This window comes from Talpa occidentalis, unplaced genomic scaffold, assembly GCF_014898055.3.
Source record: "Talpa occidentalis isolate TD23 unplaced genomic scaffold, MPIMG_talOcc4v2.1 talOcc4.16, whole genome shotgun sequence".
Taxonomy (NCBI): Eukaryota; Metazoa; Chordata; class Mammalia; order Eulipotyphla; family Talpidae; genus Talpa; species Talpa occidentalis.
The window spans coordinates 75,426,337-75,445,174 of NW_023601653.1; the positions used below are offsets into that span (position 1 = coordinate 75,426,337).

The following is an 18,838-nucleotide window of genomic DNA, read 5'->3' on the forward strand; positions in this document are numbered from 1 at the left end:
TCTTGAATGCATGCCTTTCTCTTGCTATCTCTCTCTTTCAGTAAGTCCTTCAGAATCTCTCCTGAGCTGTTGCTTGTACTTACATTGCTGTGTCCCCCAACCACACACGCACCCTGTGCCACTAGAATACACCAAATACACGTAGTAGCTGGATTACCCTCACGGTGCCTCTCCTCTAAAAATAACTGTAGTGGATCTCCATTGTCTTCCAAAGAAAGGCCAAACTCATTAGCTTGGTATTCAGTATCGCCTATCAATCTTGGCTCACATTACTCCCTCACTTAATCTACAGAACAGTTCCACTGAACCTAATATCCTCCTGGTGGCTCCTGCACCTAGTGATCCCCTGCCTCTCCCCTATTGTCACAGACATCAATTTCCCATCTCGGCTGCCCCTGTCTTCTTGCAACCTCTCAGGCTTCCCACAGCCACAAGTAATCCTTAACTCCCTAAGCACCTGTAGTGCTTTTTCTGTACCTAATAGGCCAGTTACATTGTGTGCGTGTGTGTATACTGTCTTATCTCTCCCAACTATAGTAGAATAACCTACTTAGTGTTTAGGAAGTGTACTATATTATCTTAAACAAGGAGGTGTACAGTAAATATTTGTTGAATGAGTGAATTCTAATTATAGCTTAGATCCCTGACTAGTAAGGTATCTTGTATTTGGGGATAATCACTAACTATAACGTAGAAAGAACTTTGCCCACAAGAATTAATAAGCTAATGTAACATGTTTTCAAGCTTGTACCTTTTTTGCTCAATATAATTTTAGTTTCAGCTATACAATATGATTTGATACTTGAATATATTGCAAAATAATCACTATAATAAATCTAGTTAACATCTGTCATGGTACATACAAAAAAATTGTAAGTGTGGCATAGTGATGGAGTCTTGCCTTTTAATTTTGAATTTGATTCACTTGGGTTTTCAAAGCCATGTAGGTTACTGATGGCTTCCTTTTCGGCCTCAGTATTTTATTTGTGTCAGTGTGCCTAACAATTTTTCTGTGATATTTTTAGAGCCAGTGTTTACAGACTTTGGACTTTTCAAAAATAAATAATAAATGGAACAATTAAAATAGTTTACAAAAGAGCTTTACTGTTTTCTTGGTAAAAGTAGACTGCCCTACTTCATATCCACTGCCGTGTAATTGGTGTTAAGGTCAGAAATTGCATCTTATGCACACCTTGTTTTCAGAGCCATCACTGGATCCTTCAAAGTTTGGTTTTTCTGTGATTATAGCTTCTGGTTATGAGCTAGTCTGAGCCTAGCAGGCCCTTGGAAAGTAGTTTGCAAGCAGATGATAGCATCCTGATTGGAAGATGCGAGCAAACTATATCGCAAGTGTTGATGAATCAGAACATATCAGCTTATTGGGAGAGATTAGGAAGGGAAATAGGATTTCCAAAAATTTTCAAGTCACTTTTTGTCCCGATAGATCTGCTCAACTGACCTTTGTTTAGAATACCATGCTAAGGCAAAATAAATCTTTGGTAATGTCTGCCTGAACCCCAAGGAAAGCAAATACATCTCACCTAGGATTAAACCATTAACATAGACATTACCTCACTACTCTCCAGATGATGTAAGATTAATCTCAGTTCTAGCAATCTTTTATCAGTCATACAGGTACAGTGTTCTCAAAAGAAAAACTGCTGCATTGCTTCCTACATTGTCTCCCTCCACCCCCGGAGTGTTCTTTCAAGCTTTGCAGATGGTTTGCCTGTTGATAAAGAACACTTTTTAATTAATTACGTATTTACTCCTTGATTCTCTTAACATTAAAGTAGAAAGCATATATTTATGTAAGTTAAGCTCTTTGCTATTTATAAAAAGAGACACGTGTTAAACTCATAGTGTGCAGATAAAAGGTCTGGAGCAGCAGTGGTAGAAGTGAACCCTAGGGAACGCAAGTCTGAACTCTAGATTCTCTGCCACAGTAACTTGAAGGGCAGAGTCGATCCACAGTGAGCTTTTTCTGCAACTCTCTATTCATTTGCCTGGGGGGGGGGGTGATGGTGGTGGAGGGAGGAAGGGGTAGATGGATTTTAAAAAATCTGATCTCACAGTCTACTTTTCCTTATCTTCTCAGGAGTTAGAAGCAGCTCTTCACAGAGATGATGTAGAATTTATCAGTGACCTGATTGCCTGTCTGCTTCAGGGCTGCTATCAACGAAGGGATATTACGTGAGTAATTCTGATCTTACTAAGTATTTCTTGCACAGAGATCTAAACAGTCATAGTGATTTTCATTCTGTAGCAAACTAGAACTGATCATTAGATACTTAGTAAGAGTGTGGACTGAGTATTTACAAATGGATTTTAAAGCCCTTTGTTTGGTTCCTTCTGCAGTCGAATTTTAATTTCGTTATAATTCTTGACTCTCTTTTACTCTTAGAAATCTGGATCCATCAGCTAATATTCAAAGTACAGAATTTCTGCCTCTCAGTATATGCTTTTCGATCTGATTTTTGTTTGCAGCATTTGTAAAGCGTTGCCTAACAAATTAAAACTAGATTTTACTGCATGTTTGACGTTTGAGTATGTTCATCTGTTGTTCACATAACCAGTAGCATAATTTGTATCATGAAGGAGCTTCTAGCCTCCCCGCCAGGGAAACAGTTCTCCAATGCATTTGAGATACAGAGAAACTTAGAGCAAAATTTTATCTATGTAGACAAAAAAGAGATTCTTGATCCAATTTTGTCTCATATTAATCCTAACTTGGTAGACATTTTCTTTACTACGTTTCTATACAGAATTATGGGGCCAGTGCTCAGAAAGCTGAGGTAAGAGGGGTTCCCAGAATCTGGCCCTCCAGTGCCATGCAAGGGTTTGGGGTGTATTTCAGTAGATCCACATGTTCTATTCCCCACTCTGTCTCTGGCGAATCCTCTCACCCCTGCACCTCTGGCCTTTACCCCAGTTCTTCTACGCAAAAAAATAAAATAAAATTGTAGTTAATAGGTGAGTAGAGTGGCGAGATGCCTTTTTTCCAGGTGGAAGTCTGTGTTCCTTAAGGGAAAATTATTTCTCTTGGATTTTTCTCTAGAATACCCAGGGTTTTGTGCTAAGCGAGTAGAAAGAAGAGGGGACACCATTATCCATTGTCTCGACCACTGAAATGGAGCCATTAAGTTTTCCTCTCTTTGTAGAGGGACTTTATTTTTTTTTTTTTTAAGATTTATTTATGCATACAAGAACTGGGGTACAGGCCATAGATATGGGGAGTGAGAGAGGATCCACCAGAGACAGAGTGGGGAACAGAACTCGCAGATGGACCGAAGTACACTGCTGCGGTGAGCCGCGGGTGAGACAGGAGAGGTCTGCCGCGCCATGTTGGTTGCTCCCTGGCCAGCCAAGGATCGAACTCATGCTGCAGAGGCTGTGGATTTCTTCATAGTGTGGTGCTTAACCCCTTGCGCCACCAGGGAAGCCCCTGTAGAGGGACTTTAAAGAGATATAGACTTGCAAGTTTTATTGTTTTTAAATAGAATTGTGTAATCATGTTCCGTATAAATTCACATCTTGCATTTTTTCACTATAATTATTTTTCTTACAACTACCTTTTCTTTAAATATGATTTCAAATAATCCGATTTGGTAGGTTGACATTTGTGTCTAGCTTTTTGCTGTTACGCACATGCTATAATGCTTAGCCATGAACTTAAAAATTTGCATATTTAGTGAATTGCCTCCTTGGTTTAATTTCTTATATTCTATAAGCTCTTCTAATTTATACTTCTAATTAAAATTGATCTTAATCTTGTCAATTCATCCAGAAAACAATTAAATAATTTTGTCATGTTCTAGAAGAAATCCCCTTATTTTGGTTAGAATCAAATAAGCCTATTAAAAAGTTGGGCAAAACTGACTTTACAATATTAACATTGCTCTTTTATACATGTCCTAATTTATCTTGCTCAGTAAAAAGTTATAGTAAGTCATTTGGGTAAATTCCTGGGTATTTTCACTTTTATTGCTATTAAAAGTAGAATCACATTCTTATTACAAATACTTTTGGAAATTTATAGTATATTGCTCAGTTTTTATCTTGAATTGAACCAGTTTATTAATCTTAATTTTTTTTAAATTTTCTTTCGGTTTTCTAAGATTATTATCCCTCTTTTTTTAGGTATAATCTTTCATTTTTTTTTTTTTTTCGAAGATTTATTTATTTATTTATACAAGCACTGGGTACAGTCAGAAGCGCAGGAGGGTGAGAGAATTCACCAGAGCCAGAGCGGGGAGCAGAGCAGGCAGAAAGACAAGTACACTGCTGAGGGGAGCAGCGGGCAGCAGGAGAGGTCTGCGCGCCATGCGGGACACTCCTCTGGTGGCCGGGTCGCAGCCGGAGATCGAACCGGCGCTGCAGAGGCTGCTGGGCAGCTTCGCAACCCAGCGCTCAACTGCTGCACCACCAGGGAGGCCCTGTCCCTCTTTTCTTTTAGCATTTGTGCTCTTGTTTACCTCATGCTGTATTAGTCATCCACTGTAATAAATTACCGTAAAACTTAAAACAACAGAAATCTGTCATAATTTCTGTGGGTCACAGATCTACGTGTAGTTTGGCTGGGTGTGTCTTGTTTGGGAGACTAATTAAGATTCCCACCGGGACTGCAGTCATCTTGAGGCACTGCTGAGGGGACAAACCATGTATTTGTTTTCTGTTGCTGCATAGCAAACTTCCACAAGCTTAGTAGTTAAAAAATATGTTCATTATCTCTCAGTTTTATGGGTCAGAATTCTAACATTTCTAATCTGGGTCCTCTGCTCAGATTGTGACGGTACCGGAAGGAAGAAAGGTGTGATTCTGGCTATATTCTCATCTGGAGGCTTAGCTGGGGAGGAATCCAAGTTCATTCACATTGGTAACATCATCACCTTTGAGTTGTAGCACCAGGAGCCTATTTTTCTTGCAAACTATTGACTGGAGCTGCTGTCAGCTCCATAAGTCACCCTCCATTCCTTTGCCATACAGCCCACTCACACCATGACTATTTGCATCTGCAAAGCCAGCAGGAAGTGAGTCTTAACACCATGTAACATAACCATGGGACTGGCATCCCTTTATCAATACTATCTGTTAAAAGCAAGTAACAGACAGATTCTACCTACAGATTCTACCTATGAGGAAGGGATTATACAAGGGTGTGAAAACCAGGAGGTAGAAATTATTTTGGACCTCTTAAAGGCTGCCAGCTATGTGTGATTTTAATTTTACTGACCACATCTTCCAGAACAAAATTAAGTAATATTGGTAAGATGTGTGCTTGGTTAGACTTACTGAAGCAACTTTCTATGTCTCATCTCTTGTGATTTGCATGTTTTAGAAGTAGGGTTTGCAAACTTTTCTTTAAATGACTAGAGAATAAATACTTTAGGCTTGGGCGGGGGGGGGGGGTGTCATATGATTTGTCAGTACTACTCAACTTTCATCATAGTGTCAAAGCAGCCCTGGGCAATACTTAAATGACTGATAGTGGCTGGGTTTTATTGGAACTTTATGGACACTGAAATTTGAACTTTTAACATTTTCATGTGTCATTCATTAAATAGTGTTATCCCCCAACCATTTTTAAAAATGGTTTTTACATTCTTAGCTTACAGGCTACTAAAAAAAAAGACATTTGGTCCAGATATGGCCCATGCACCACAGTTTGGTTGTCCTGTTTCTATAAAGTTAAGTAGGTTACTATTTAGAATAGCTTCACTAACTCTGACCTTCAAACTGTCGTATCAAACTCACATTTCTTTTTAATTCTGCAAACTGAGATTTGCACCCTAACAGGACAGCATAGTCGTATTTCTGTGTCTACTTATCTACCCTTAATGTCCAGGCACTGCTCTGAGTGCTTTTCAGGAACTCCCCTTTAACCCTGTAACAACTGTCTAATATAAAGGACTCTCTCACCCACCTATCAAGGAGGGAGGAATGTGAGGCACAGACGGGTTTTTTAATTGCCCAAAGTTTCACAGCTGGTGATTGATAGAGGCCAGATTTGGCTTCAAGCAGTCTGACTTTCGACCTACAACTCCTAAACACAGTCCCATCTTATGAATTAAAAGAGAAATGTTTCTTTGGGCCTCCCCTGGTGGTGCAGCGGTTGAGCTCTGGGTTGCGAGGCTGCCCGCAGCCTCTGCAGCGCCGGTTCGATCCCCGGCCACCGGCGAGGGTCCCACCAAAAAAAAAGGTTTTTAAAAAGCTTTCCTCTAAAACAAGAATTTCGTATTTTTGTGCTGTGTACTTCTTTGGCGTGCTTATGAACTCAGGACTCCATCTAAGAATATGGTTCAAAATCACAATATAAAAAATTAAAATTATAACAGAACCCACTGTACTTGAGTATACTTAAAGATAGTAAAAGAGAAATGAATTTTTCATACAGTATTATGCTATATTAACTCATGAAATTATATTCTCTAGCAGCTGGCCTAATTTCTCCAGATTACTATCTTAAAGTATTTATTATTATAAATGTTATTTTGAGATATCTGTAATATATAAAAATATTTGATTTTTGCTGATGATAAACTTTACTGTATTTTTGTTGCTTGAATTCATAATTGAATAGAATGTAAATTTTCAGTTTTAGGTTAAAAATCTTTTCTCAGACAAGTTCATGAGCCACATAAATTGTGTCTGCAGATCTCTGCTTAGGTTTTTCAAGTCTCAAACTAATCTGCAGTTGAGAACCAGCATCTTAGAAGTGAAAGGAGTTTTAGATGTCATCTATTACAGTTTTTGTTTGTTTGTTTGTTTTTAATCCTGTGAGGAAACTAAGGCAAGCAGCCAGGCCAGATCACCTGACTCCCGTTTCTATACATTCCACCCTACTCTGCTGCGGTCCTCAGTCTCACATAAGAGTCAGTGGTTTAGCTTGGTTTTATTTTGTCAAGAATTTGTTGTGCCTGAGAGACATTAGAATAAAATGAAGTCTTAGTTCAATCGTTTTTCAGGAATACACTCATTTGTTGCCAAAAATAATGGGTAGTGGTTATGGCAGTTGGATCTGAGATGACCCCCATGACCCTCCTGGAGCCTTTGTGCGTTTGTGTAGTGTCTTCCCTGACTGTGGCGTCCTGGCCAACAGAGGATGGCAAAGGTGATGATGGGATGTCACGCCCCTGGTAGTTATATCACATCTAACTCCATCTTGTCAGACGCTCTAGAAAGTCCCCGTTGCATTAATGAAGCTGCCAGGCTGGGAAAGCCCACATGGTTGCAAGCTTAGCGTCTAGCGGTTGAAGGCAGGCTTTCCACCACTGTATTTACCACCATGAGTCAATCAGCCCAGGAAAACAGTGTGAATAAGTCAAGTCACAGAAGCATACATAAATTGAATCAAGAAATGATTGACATAATTCAGGAAAGTGATTATACCTGCTAAGACAGGAAAATACTGTAGCTAGGAATAAACTAACATCTAAGGAAATGATTCTCAAATCTTGGGGAACATCAGAATCACCTGAAGGGCTGGTTGAACAATAGAATGCTGGGCCCCAGCACCATCTAATTCAGTAGATCTGTGGGGCCTGAGAAGTTAGGATGTGTACAAGTTCCAGCCCATGTTGATACTGCTTGTCGGACCACTCTTCAGGCTCTGTGAGCTGAGGTAATACTGCTTTCCCATTTCTTACACTTGACAGTGGGCAAATTCTGTTTCAGTTTTGAAGATTGTGCCCCTCTCCACCCTCAACATAAAAACTTAAAAGCAGGCTGGAGGAGAGCTAAGAAGAAAGAGGGCAGGAGGCACAGTGGACTGTGGTGGTGGTCTATGGGTGAGCTGGTGGGGGGGTCCGCTATGATGGTGATTCCTGATGGGGGTGTCCAAATATTACCTCAATTAAAAATTAGTTTTAAAAAACTTTAAAGCAAGAATTTTGATTTGTAAGTAATAGAGCATTTCGTGGCTCTCACACTGCCTCCTTTCTGCTGTTTTTGCCCTGGAATTGGAATTCTAGCTAGTTGGTTTTATGAGTTTATAGTCAGTAAAAGTACTTTTAGTATTTAAAATAATTCATCAGCTATTTGCTCTTTACAGTAGTATTTTTCTTCATTGGAAAGTAGTTTAACTTAATTAAGCACTGGATTGGCTATCAGGACTTCAGGTTTGTTTTTAGTTATCAAAAACAAAGATAGGATTGAATCACTGTCTTGATTGGTAGTTTAAGTGGTATGTTAATACCTCCATCAAATGGTCATTGTAGGATATTTGATACCAAAAGATTTTTTCCCCTTTTCTCATACTTTTATACAGCTTAATTAATTTATGTTTCATTATGATCTTTGCTTCACTTAAGATTTCCACTGTAAGCAGAAATTCATAAACATTGTAAATTAATTTCTCAGCGTTGCTCATGTATCAAACATTGTATAATCTCTAAATTTACTTAAATACAAATATATTTAGTATTTTGTGGTCCCATCTGCCCCTATTATAGAAGCATTATTTATCTTTAGAAATTATGACCCTTCTCTTAAATATTTTCACTTATTTCATCTATAAGATATAAGATATAAGCTAGATACAAAGCACACAACTTAAGTGTACAGGCTAATGTTTTTTGACAAATGTATGTATACATTTGTAGCCACTGTAAGTTAAATTTTACCATATTCGGGGCCTCCCTGTGGCGCAGCAGTTGAGCGCTGGGTTGCGAGGCTGCCTGCAGCCTCTGCAGCACCGGTTCAATCCCCTGCTGCTCCCCGGCCACCATAGGAGGGTCCCACATGGTGCACAGACCTCTTCTGCCACCCGCTGCTCCCCTCAGCAGTGTACTTCGTCATTCTGCCTGCTCTGCTCCCCTGCTCTGGCTCGGTGAATTCTCTCACCCTCCCGCGCTTCTGACTGTACCCAGTGCTTTTATAAATAAATAAATAAATAAATAAATCTTAAAAAAATATTTTTTTTACCATGTTCTAGAATTTTGTGTGAATTGGATCATATGATACATATACTCTTGTGTGCAGCTTCTTTCAGTCAGCTGATAATAATCATATATACTGCTGTTTGTATCAGTAGTTTGTTCCTTTTGGGGGAACAGGGAGTCTAAATTATATTCCAGTGTAAAAAAATACCAGTCTGCTAGTCAATGCTAGTTATATTACTTCCAGTTTGAGGCTACTATGAATAAAGCAGTTACTTTGTGGACAAATGTTTTTCGGACAAGTTTTCCTTTCTCTTGAGAATTGCTGGATCAAACCGTAAGAGCATAATTTAAGAAACTGCAAACCTTTTTCACAAGCAGTTTCAACATTACACCTTTAGTAAGTAGCAACATACCAATAGTCCAGTTGCTTCTTGTCCTTGCCAAATTTTGTTTCTAGTTTTGCTGTTTCATTTGTTTTTTAAGGATTTACTTTATGTATACAAGAGCTGGGGTATAGGCCAGAGCTGGGGGCTAGGGGAGTGGGGGAGCGATGAGAGGATTCACCAGAGACAGAGAGACAGAGTGGGGAGCTGGATCTACTGCAATACACTGCTGAGGGGAGCAGCGGGCGAGACAGGAGAGGTCTGCTGCGCCATTTGTGGGTTAGTCCTTGGCCGGGCATTGAACTCAGTCCTTAGCGGTGACAGTGCTGAGACTTAACCCCTAGCCCATCAGGAAGACCCTAGTTTTGCTGTTTTTCACTATAATGATTCTGTGTATGTGATGTGATAACTCGTGGTTTTAAATTACATTTCCCTGATTACTGCATTTATAATGGGTTATGAATATTTACTCATATATAGCTTTCCTTTCTGTTTGACTGTTTAACAATGGAAAGTTAATATTGTTAAAGGTCAAATTTACCCCTTTTTTTTTTTTTTATAGAGGCATGTTTTATTTATTTATTTTATTTGTTTGTTTGTTTTGTTTATACATGCACTGGGTACAGTCAGAAGCGCGGGAGGGTGAGAGAATTCACCAGAGCCAGAGCGGGGAGCAGAGCAGGCAGAAGGACCGAAGTACACTGCTGAGGGGAGCAGCGGGCGGCAGGAGAGGTCTGCGCGCCATGTGGGACCCTCCTCCCGTGGCCGGGGAGCAGCCGGGGGATCGAACCGGCGCCGCAGATGCCGCGGGCAGCTTCGCAACCCAGCGCTCAACCGCTGCGCCACCGGGGAGGCCCTACCCCTTTTTTTGATGGTGTATTTTCATATTTCTGTTTCCTCTAACAAATTGGGACATTCCTCAATGTCAAGACTTCTCTTCTGGGTTTTCTTTTATAAGTTTTAAAGTTTTATTTTACTTCTTTTGTTTGGCATTATGATGCATTTTAAGTTAGACTTTGTATTGGGCATGATGAAGTAGAAGTCGGTATTCATTTTTCCTTACGAACATCATATTCAGTTCATTTCTGGATTCCTTTGTCCTGTTGCATTGATATATGTCTTAAACAGCTACCCAGATTATCTTGAAATTGAGTAATGTAACTATGCTAAGTCCTTTTCATTTCTAAATAAATATTAAAGAAGCTCCAATGGTGGTGGTGGCGGTGACAGCGACCGACCCCCCCAGAAGTTGCTTGCGGACAGTGCACGTTGTAGGTGAATCAAACAAGTCATTATTTTATGGCCAAAAAATATTCTATTGTGTAGCTGTATATTCGTCACTTCATAAATGTCTGTACCTTTTGTGTGTGTTTTCATTTCTCATGGGTGTATGCCTGAGGGTGGAATGACTGGGTCATTGTAGTTTTTGAACAACTTGCTAGACTTTTCCAAATGACTGCACCATTTAAACTCCCACCAGCAGTGTATGATGGTTCCAGTTTCTCCATGTCCTGATCAACCTGTAGTTTTTATTTTCACTATTTTAATTGGTGTGATGTGGCATCTCATTGTGGCTTTGATTTGCAGCTCCCAGGCAGTACCTTTCCTGCTTTATTTTTGGGTTATTTTTTTAAATAGTTCACTTTATTTTTTTTATTGGCTGTGTATTCTGTGTGTGCATGTGTTTTAATGATTCTAGGGTTAGTAACATGCTTTTTTAAGTTATCAGAACTATTCAGAATTCTTACTGTCCGCTTTCTCATCTTTTGTCTGACAATTCTGGCTGTCCAATTCATATAAATAGTATTTAGGGGCCCAGGAATTTTCTTCTTGTCTCTTTTCTCTTTTTAAAGATTATGCCTGTTGACTGCCAGTTGCTTTATCACTTTGTTAGTCAATGTAACATTCATTAATACATGTAAAAATGTTTCTGTACTAAAACATGTATTTTGTATCTTAGTCATCTTTCCCTTTAATTTAAAATTGCCATGAGTTTAGCCTCCCTGGTGTTGCAAGGGGTTAGGCACCACACTATGAAGCAATCCGCAGCCTCTGCAGCACTAGTTCAATCCCTGGCCAGCCAGGAAGCAACCCACATGGCGCAGCAGACCTCTCCTGACCGGCCCGCTGCTCCCTTCAGCAGTGTATTTCAGTCAGTCTGCCTGTCCTGTTCCCCACTGTCTCTGGTGAATCCTCTCACCCCCCCCCCTGCGCCCCCCCCACGCGCCCCCCTCCCCCCCCCCCATCTCTGGCCTTTACCCAGCTCTTGTATGCATAAATAAATAAATCTTTGAGGAAAAAAAAATAAAATTGCCATGATTTTAACTTATCCTGGCTTTCACAATAATTTCACACTGTCAGTGGTAGCCACTGTCAGTGCAGTAGTTGTTTTGAATGTGGCTGCCCTGTGCACGTGTGTGTTTCATTTGCTTCACAGACAACGGTGACAATTGAGACTCTGAACTGTACTTCCCCGACGTCGTTGTTTTGTGGGTTTTTTTTTTTTTTGATTAGTCTTTTTTTAATTTTTATTTATGCATAGAAGAATTGGGTTGTAGTGTAGACCAGGTGTGCGGGGAGTGAGAGGATTCACCAGAGACAGGGTGGGGAGCAGAACAGGCGAATTTGCTGAAATACACTAAGGGGAGCACCGGGCAAAACAGGAGAGGTCTGCTGTGCCATGTGTGGGTTAGTTCCCTGGCAGGAGAACAAACACAGGCTGAAGCGGTGAGACTTAACACAGGCTGAGACTTAACCCTTAGGCCACCAGGGAGGCCGCTGATACCATATCTTAATTGCTCCTGTACAGGTAGGTTATGGGTACCCTTTCATGACTAAAAGAACTCACATATGCCTCAAAAGAACTCCAGAGTTGTCTTTTTATCTGTGATCTTCTAAAACAAGATGCAGATATTAAAAATTTGTAGCCCTGTATAATAAAGAGTTCTGCCATGTCCAGCCAGCTGAGACTTGTATTAAATAGTTCACTCGGGTCATGTCTCCCTTGTCATTATTGGTCTCACCAGTAGAAGCATGTCTATAGCAAACTGAGAAATTTTCTGCTAAGGTTCTAAGAAATGGCAAACTGGGAGTTTGGAAAGGTGGTTCTGTATCCCCCCACTGCACCCCCCACATACACATACAGTTACAAGGGAAAGAGGTAATTAAGAGCTGTTCATTTAAGAACATTTGGAACTTTTTTTTTTTTTAAGATTTATTTATGCGTTTAAGAACTGGGGTGTAGACCAGAGGCATGGGGAGGGGAGGCAGTGAGAGGATTCAGCAGACACAGAACGGGGAGCAGAGCAGGCAGATCTACTGAAATACACTGCTAAGGGGAGTAGTGGGCAGACAGGAGAGGTCTGCTGCAATGTGGGTTGGCTCCCTGGCCGGGCGGGGATCAGGCCATCACAGTGATAGCGCTGAGACTTGACCGCTAGACCATCAGGGAGGCCCTGGAACTTTTTTCAAATATAGACCTGATTGTGTTTAGACTTCAGTTGGTTTGATCTTCTTATTACCCAAATTCTACTGAAATATTTTGCTATAATTCAGAAAAATGAGAAGCATTTATGTAATTAAAAGAGAATTGCACTGGGCTGGATAATCTAAACTTTAGAGAGGCAGTCTGAGAAATATAAAAATTATACATGTTGGTAGCAACATAGTGCCATCATACTTGTCTTTAAGTAGCAAAATCAGAAAGTGCTAGCAAAATTGGTCAGTTTTTGGAGAGAGAATATATGTCCTGTAAAAGGTTAAGATCTTTAAGTAGAAATTAATAGCCTAATCTTTATGTCCTATAAAAGGTTAAGATCTTTAAGTAGAAATTAATAGCCTAATCTTTTTGCTTACCTGAACCTTTTTGTTTCAGGTACCCTAGGCCAGTTTATCTTTATTCTTCAAAAAATTTATTTTTCCCCCCTCTCATGAATTTCTGATATTTAAAAGAATGGAATGTAGTTTTATATGAGGTTTATCTATGTGCAAGGAAAATTAATTGCCTTGAATTGTAAGCCCTCAAGTATCTCTTGGTAAGGTGGTATGGAGTTGCCTTAAGAAAACTTTTAGCGTAAGTGATGTAATTGAAACTGAGTAGGATAATAGGGCTATTGGAAAGGAATCTCAGACATGCAATTCTTTGAGACAAGTAGGGGCTTTCAGACAGAGTGTAGACACAAAGAACAACACTGTTTATACACATAGAGTGTTTGCTAGACTGGTATGCTTGTGCTTTCTTTTGCATCATGTTAGAGTGAAAGGTCTCTCTGGTCTGGCCCAGCTGGTCTCCTGATGCATCTTCGAGCTATGCTGCTATTCTGGTGAAATGATCTTAATGCTTCTTACCACCACTTTGAACTACTCTTTGCCCAGCTCCACCCTCCCTTGGGAAGCACCAGCTTCGCAGACAGTGGCGAGGAAGCCAGTGCAAACCCACTAAGGTTCACGTAGGGACTCACATGTCACTGCTCATACTTTATTGTGAATGCTGATATGAAATGAAATCTGTCAGAACCCAACACAGCTACGGTGCTGTGTTTTGATACTCACATTTTCTTCAGTGAGATACCAGTAGTAAGAATAGAAAGTTTCTTCCCTCTCTGAAAAGTAAAATGTTTACTTTCTCGTTTGCATAAGGTCTGATGATTTTTTTCCCCCATGAATATTTTCTCTGACATTTTCCACAAATAAAACTACTATAGAATATGGCGGTTTGGTAAATACATCTTTTTAAAATTATATTCACCTATGATCCCTCTGCTTAATGAAGGGGAAAAAATTAAAAATCAAGGTTTAAAGTGAAATTTTACCCAGTTTCTTTTTTTCTTAAAGATTTATTTATGCCTACAAGAACTGGGGTATAGGCCAGAGGTGGGGGAGTGGTGGTGAGAGGATTCACCAGAGTGAAGAGCAGAACAGACAGATCTCCTGAAATCCACTGCTGAGGGGAGCAATGGGCGAGACAGGAGAGGTCTGCGGCACCATGTGGGTTAGCTCCCTAGATGGGGATCACACTCAGGCCTCAGCGGCTGGTGATTGCTAGATAGCACTGAGACCTTAAGCCCTGCACCACCCATATTCTTTAGTGGTTAAGATACAGAATAACCTCTGGCAATTAAACAGCCCTTTATTATGTTGGCTACTATAAGGTAACAATCTAAAATGCAGTGGTGGGATTGCCCAGCTCTAACCAAAAAAAAATTTGTTTCCATCAAGCGGTCTTAAATTTTCCTATGGAAAGCTATCTTCACAATTTAGAATTTATTTTATAACATGCCCTAAAGTTTACATTTAATAGAATATGAAATTATACTTGCATTTTGGAGTAGCTACGTATAGGCTGGTGAATATTTCCCATCTTTGCTTCTTAACCTGAAGTAGAAATGAATAAAGGTAGGCAGACTGAGTTTCTTTTTTGTTTGCCGTCTAAGACTGGGACCTAATTTTGACCTCAACGTCCATCCGATTTATTATATGTGTCTCCTTACTCTGTGGACGGAGATAAGATTGGTGCCTCAATTTTATAACTTAGACTGTTGATGATTAAAATTTTTGCTATTTCACCAAATGTGCTGTTTATGGCTTAAAACAACCTGTTCTCTGAGAAACCCTCTTAATAGCTTTGCCTTCAGGATTTCCCAAAATATAACTATCCATGTAACAGTGTAGAGACACGAAGTGACAGTGTAAAGTGTAGAATATTTTACACTAAGTGTAAAGACTAATTCCTGTTAGTGTTTTGTTTGTTTGTTTTCATTTCCTGCTCTCCAAAGCTTGTGAACTATCAGACTATCAGTTCTCCCCTGTCCCCATCCATCCTCTATATTAATGTATTCTTGTGTTTGGGGCCATTTGGTCAGGCCTCAGACATTCCACAGCTACCTAGAAGACATCATCAACTACCGCTGGGAGCTTGAAGAAGGAAAGCCCAACCCTCTGCGAGAAGCCAGCTTCCAGGACCTGCCTCTGCGCACTCGCGTGGAGATCCTGCACCGCCTCTGTGATTATCGGCTGGACGCGGACGATGTCTTCGATCTTCTCAAGGTGCTCTACCTGGCAAGCCCTTTTCCGAAGCCAAAAAAAAAAAAAAATCAGGATATTAATCTGAAGATACTAAGAGAAGCCCAGTTTGGTTTTTATTACTCTGTGTTTATACATCATTTTGGTTTAATTTCTGGTTGGTTTTTCTCTTCCTTTACATGCATACCACTGAGTCTGAGCTAACAGGAACAGTTCAGAGCCCCTGTGTGATCTCCTTGTCAGCAGCCAAAGTTATAATTGGCCACTGAATTGTATTTCCCAAGAACTTTAACTCATATGCAAGTGCAGTTCATCCCTACTGTATATACATTTTACATACATGTTACAAAAATTGTTTTGGGGAAAGGAAGTAAGGACAGCTCTTCCCTTCCCCCTTATTCTACCTGTTTTAGAAGTCTATCTCAGAAGGAGGGTGTGGACTATTGCTTTTCATTCCTAAGGGGGTAGGTTTCTAATCCTGTTCAGTCAGAACCGATTACATGTGCTTATGGCTTCTCAGTTCAGCCATGCTCATGGACACATTATAAAAATCATCGGGGGCGATTTAGCAAAGTCTATGCTGGGAATTCAAGGACTTCAGTAGCAGAGGCAAGGCCAGTACAGGTCAGACCCTGGGGTAAATTGGGAGCTGTATTGCTGGATCTCAGCTGGAATAAGAGATTGCTCTGGGTCATTATGGAGCCAGAGTAGAGGATCACGTGGGACCACACTCACAGCAATGTCTCTACTCTGTTGTAATTATCTTTCCCTGTTAACAGAGGCACATATAAAACAACACTGACTCCAAACCAGATCTACAATATGTTCATCAAAATTCCTTTTGGTTTCTCTCTTTCTCTCTCTCTCTCTTTTTTTTTTTTTTTTTTTTTTTTTTTTTGGTAAAAAAGCAGTGATGGGAATGGGAAACATTTGAGCTATTCCCTATCCTGTTCATCAAGGAAGATAGCACTTTGGCATTCTAATGTTTCCTATGCCCAAAGGGACCATAACATAAGATGCTTGGGCATTTTAAAATAGGAGTATCTGAGTAAAATGTTGAATCTTCAGTTTTCCCCTGTTTGATTTTGTTTCCCAAACCTCTTTTTCTTGTCCTTCGACTTAGGGTCTGGATGCAGACAGTCTCCGCGTGGAGCCACTGGGTGAAGACAATTCTGGGGCACTCTATTGGTATTTCTATGGGACACGAATGTATAAGGAAGACCCGGTACAAGGAAAATCCAATGGAGAACTCTCTTTGAGCAGGTACCTTTTTCAAGGTCGGGGCTGTGATGGCTACTGTAGGACAGTGTCATTAAATTAACTACATTGGAATTCTGCAGCCTAGTGGTTTGGTTTTTCTTCTTCTTCTTCTTCTTCTTCTTCTTCTTCTTCTTTTGAAGGAATTAGTTAAAACAGCACACCTGCAAAGAGATGTAAATAATTATTACATGCAGGAATTAATGCATAGCCTCTGCCATTAGGATGTTGAAAGGTGGTATTCTGATATGTGGTTCTTGAGCTGAGGTTTTTGCAGAGGGCCATGCCCCTTACCGTGGGTGATCTGTGCAGCATACTTCTCTCCATGACCAACGTCTTGACTGCAACAGTTTTCCTCTTTACAATTCCCCAGGACTCATGTTTTTACTGGAATCAATGTTCTGTTCCCTCCGTGTAAGACCACCTTAGTGAATAAATGAAAAGTAAACCTCCTGAAAGCTTCCCAGAAAGGAGGAAGTCTCCTTTCCAGAAGAAAACGACCATATTGTTGTATTTAGACTTTTTTGCTGCTTGGAGCAGTGCTCACGCTTAGTGTCAGTTGGGTCTTACTCAGATTTTAATACTACAAAATGTCGGTTTTCCCTGGTTCTGCATTCTGATAAGGAAGACAGGGCGTCGGAAGTTTTGCTGCCCTTTGCCTGTGATTACTGCATCTAATCCTCTTTGTAACCTCATTGCTAGAAAAACTGTAACTACTGATTTAAAAGTCATATGGTACATGTCAATTCTGCTCAAGAAGACTTCTGTTTAATATACTATTTCTTAGGGAAAGTGAAGGACAAAAGAATGTCTCAAGTGTTCCTGGGAAAACAGGAAAAAGAAGAGGAAGACCCCCGAAGCGGAAGAAACTACAGGAGGAAATTATAGCGAGGTAAGAAAAATATTCTGTGATGGTCTAGACCCTCAGGCTAGAAAGGACCTTGGTTTCACTACTTCCTCCATTTTCACTTGAACATGGGAAAGACATGGGACTGAGTTTATGGACACCTACCTGATCAGTCGTTGCGAAATGATGTTGTGCGCACTAGGCAGTCAGGAAGCCCAGGTTCTCAAAGCCCTCTGTCTACCAGATACCTCCCGCTAACCCTGTTTTTTTATTTGACTGTGGGGATACTAGTAATGACAAGAATTAAACAAGACAGTGCATGTGGCAATGAAAAAAAATATAAAACCAATCATGAACCATAGTAGCTGCTCAATCAGTAGTACTTAAAATTCATTATACCACAAACATTTTAATAGCTATGTAGAATAAGTTAATTCTATGGTTAAGTGTTGACTAATAATCAGTATTTTAGTAGAATTATATATCATATCTGAGCTTAGAAGTTTTCTCAATTAAGAAGATTTTAGTCACAAACCTGCTTTATTTTATTTAGAATACTACTTCCTACAATAAAAGATCCTAAGCATTTTATGTTCTTTTATACTATACCAAATAAAAAAGATTCTGCTACATTTGGGCAGTTTTATTTTCTACACTATTATCTTTTAGGGAATTCCACCCTGTAAATCTTGATATAAGAGTTCCCCTATACTTAAAAGGCAGGCCCGTCATTATACACCTAAGTTCAACCATTTTTTTAATAACACAAAATAGCTTCTTTCTTTCTTCAAAACATTGCAACTCCTAAAAAGTGTGAATGCTGGCACTTAGGCAAGGTTTCACTGTATTTCTATTAACCACTAAGAAGTATGTCTAGGAATTACATTATGAATAAATAAGAATTTTGTTTTGTTTTGTTTTTTTTTACTCTGAAGAATCAGTGTTCCACTTAACTTTGCAGAAATTTGACTACAGATTGTAGCTTTCTTCCCAGCAGTGGGAAGAAATAATATAGACATAGACAGAAAACTTCTCTCATAGTATAGATAGAGAACTATTTTGTACCTGTCTCCTTTTCCCTACAAAGTACAATAGTGCTGGGAATAGAGAATCATTTTAATAAGCATATGTGGACTTCTGCTACCCTCTACTGGTGATTTTATTCTTTAGAGCAGTGTATCCAACACAGCATTTAAATATTTTTAAATTAAATAAAATTTTAAATTCCTTTCCTCGGTCACTCTTGGCCACATTTCAAGTGTTCGGTAACTACAAGGGGGCTTTGTGGCTACTGTTCTGGACAGCAGCAACACAGAATGTTTTCACTCTTAGAAAGGTCTATGGAATACTGCTATTATAGATATTTGACCTCAAACCAAAAAATCCACAGAAAATGTCATATTGATTCAGGGATACAAATGATAGTGATACTTAACAGTGTTATGCTGAAC

The 18,838-nt window shown here is 39.7% G+C and overlaps 1 protein-coding gene across 6 annotated transcripts in view; it reads left to right on the forward strand.

Moving 5' to 3' along the window:
• LOC119247860 (chromatin remodeling regulator CECR2) overlaps positions 1-18,838 on the forward strand; it is a 129,185-nt gene that overhangs the window by 78,098 nt on the left and 32,249 nt on the right. For all 6 annotated transcript variants that reach the window (XM_037514622.2, XM_037514620.1, XM_037514621.1 and 3 more), the window contains exons 2-5: positions 2,099-2,193; positions 15,124-15,307; positions 16,407-16,546; positions 17,328-17,432. In XM_037514622.2, coding sequence (XP_037370519.1) covers positions 16,491-16,546; positions 17,328-17,432 — 161 coding nt within the window. In that variant the 5' untranslated portion in view covers positions 2,099-2,193; positions 15,124-15,307; positions 16,407-16,490. The remainder of the gene's footprint in view (positions 1-2,098; positions 2,194-15,123; positions 15,308-16,406; positions 16,547-17,327; positions 17,433-18,838) is intronic.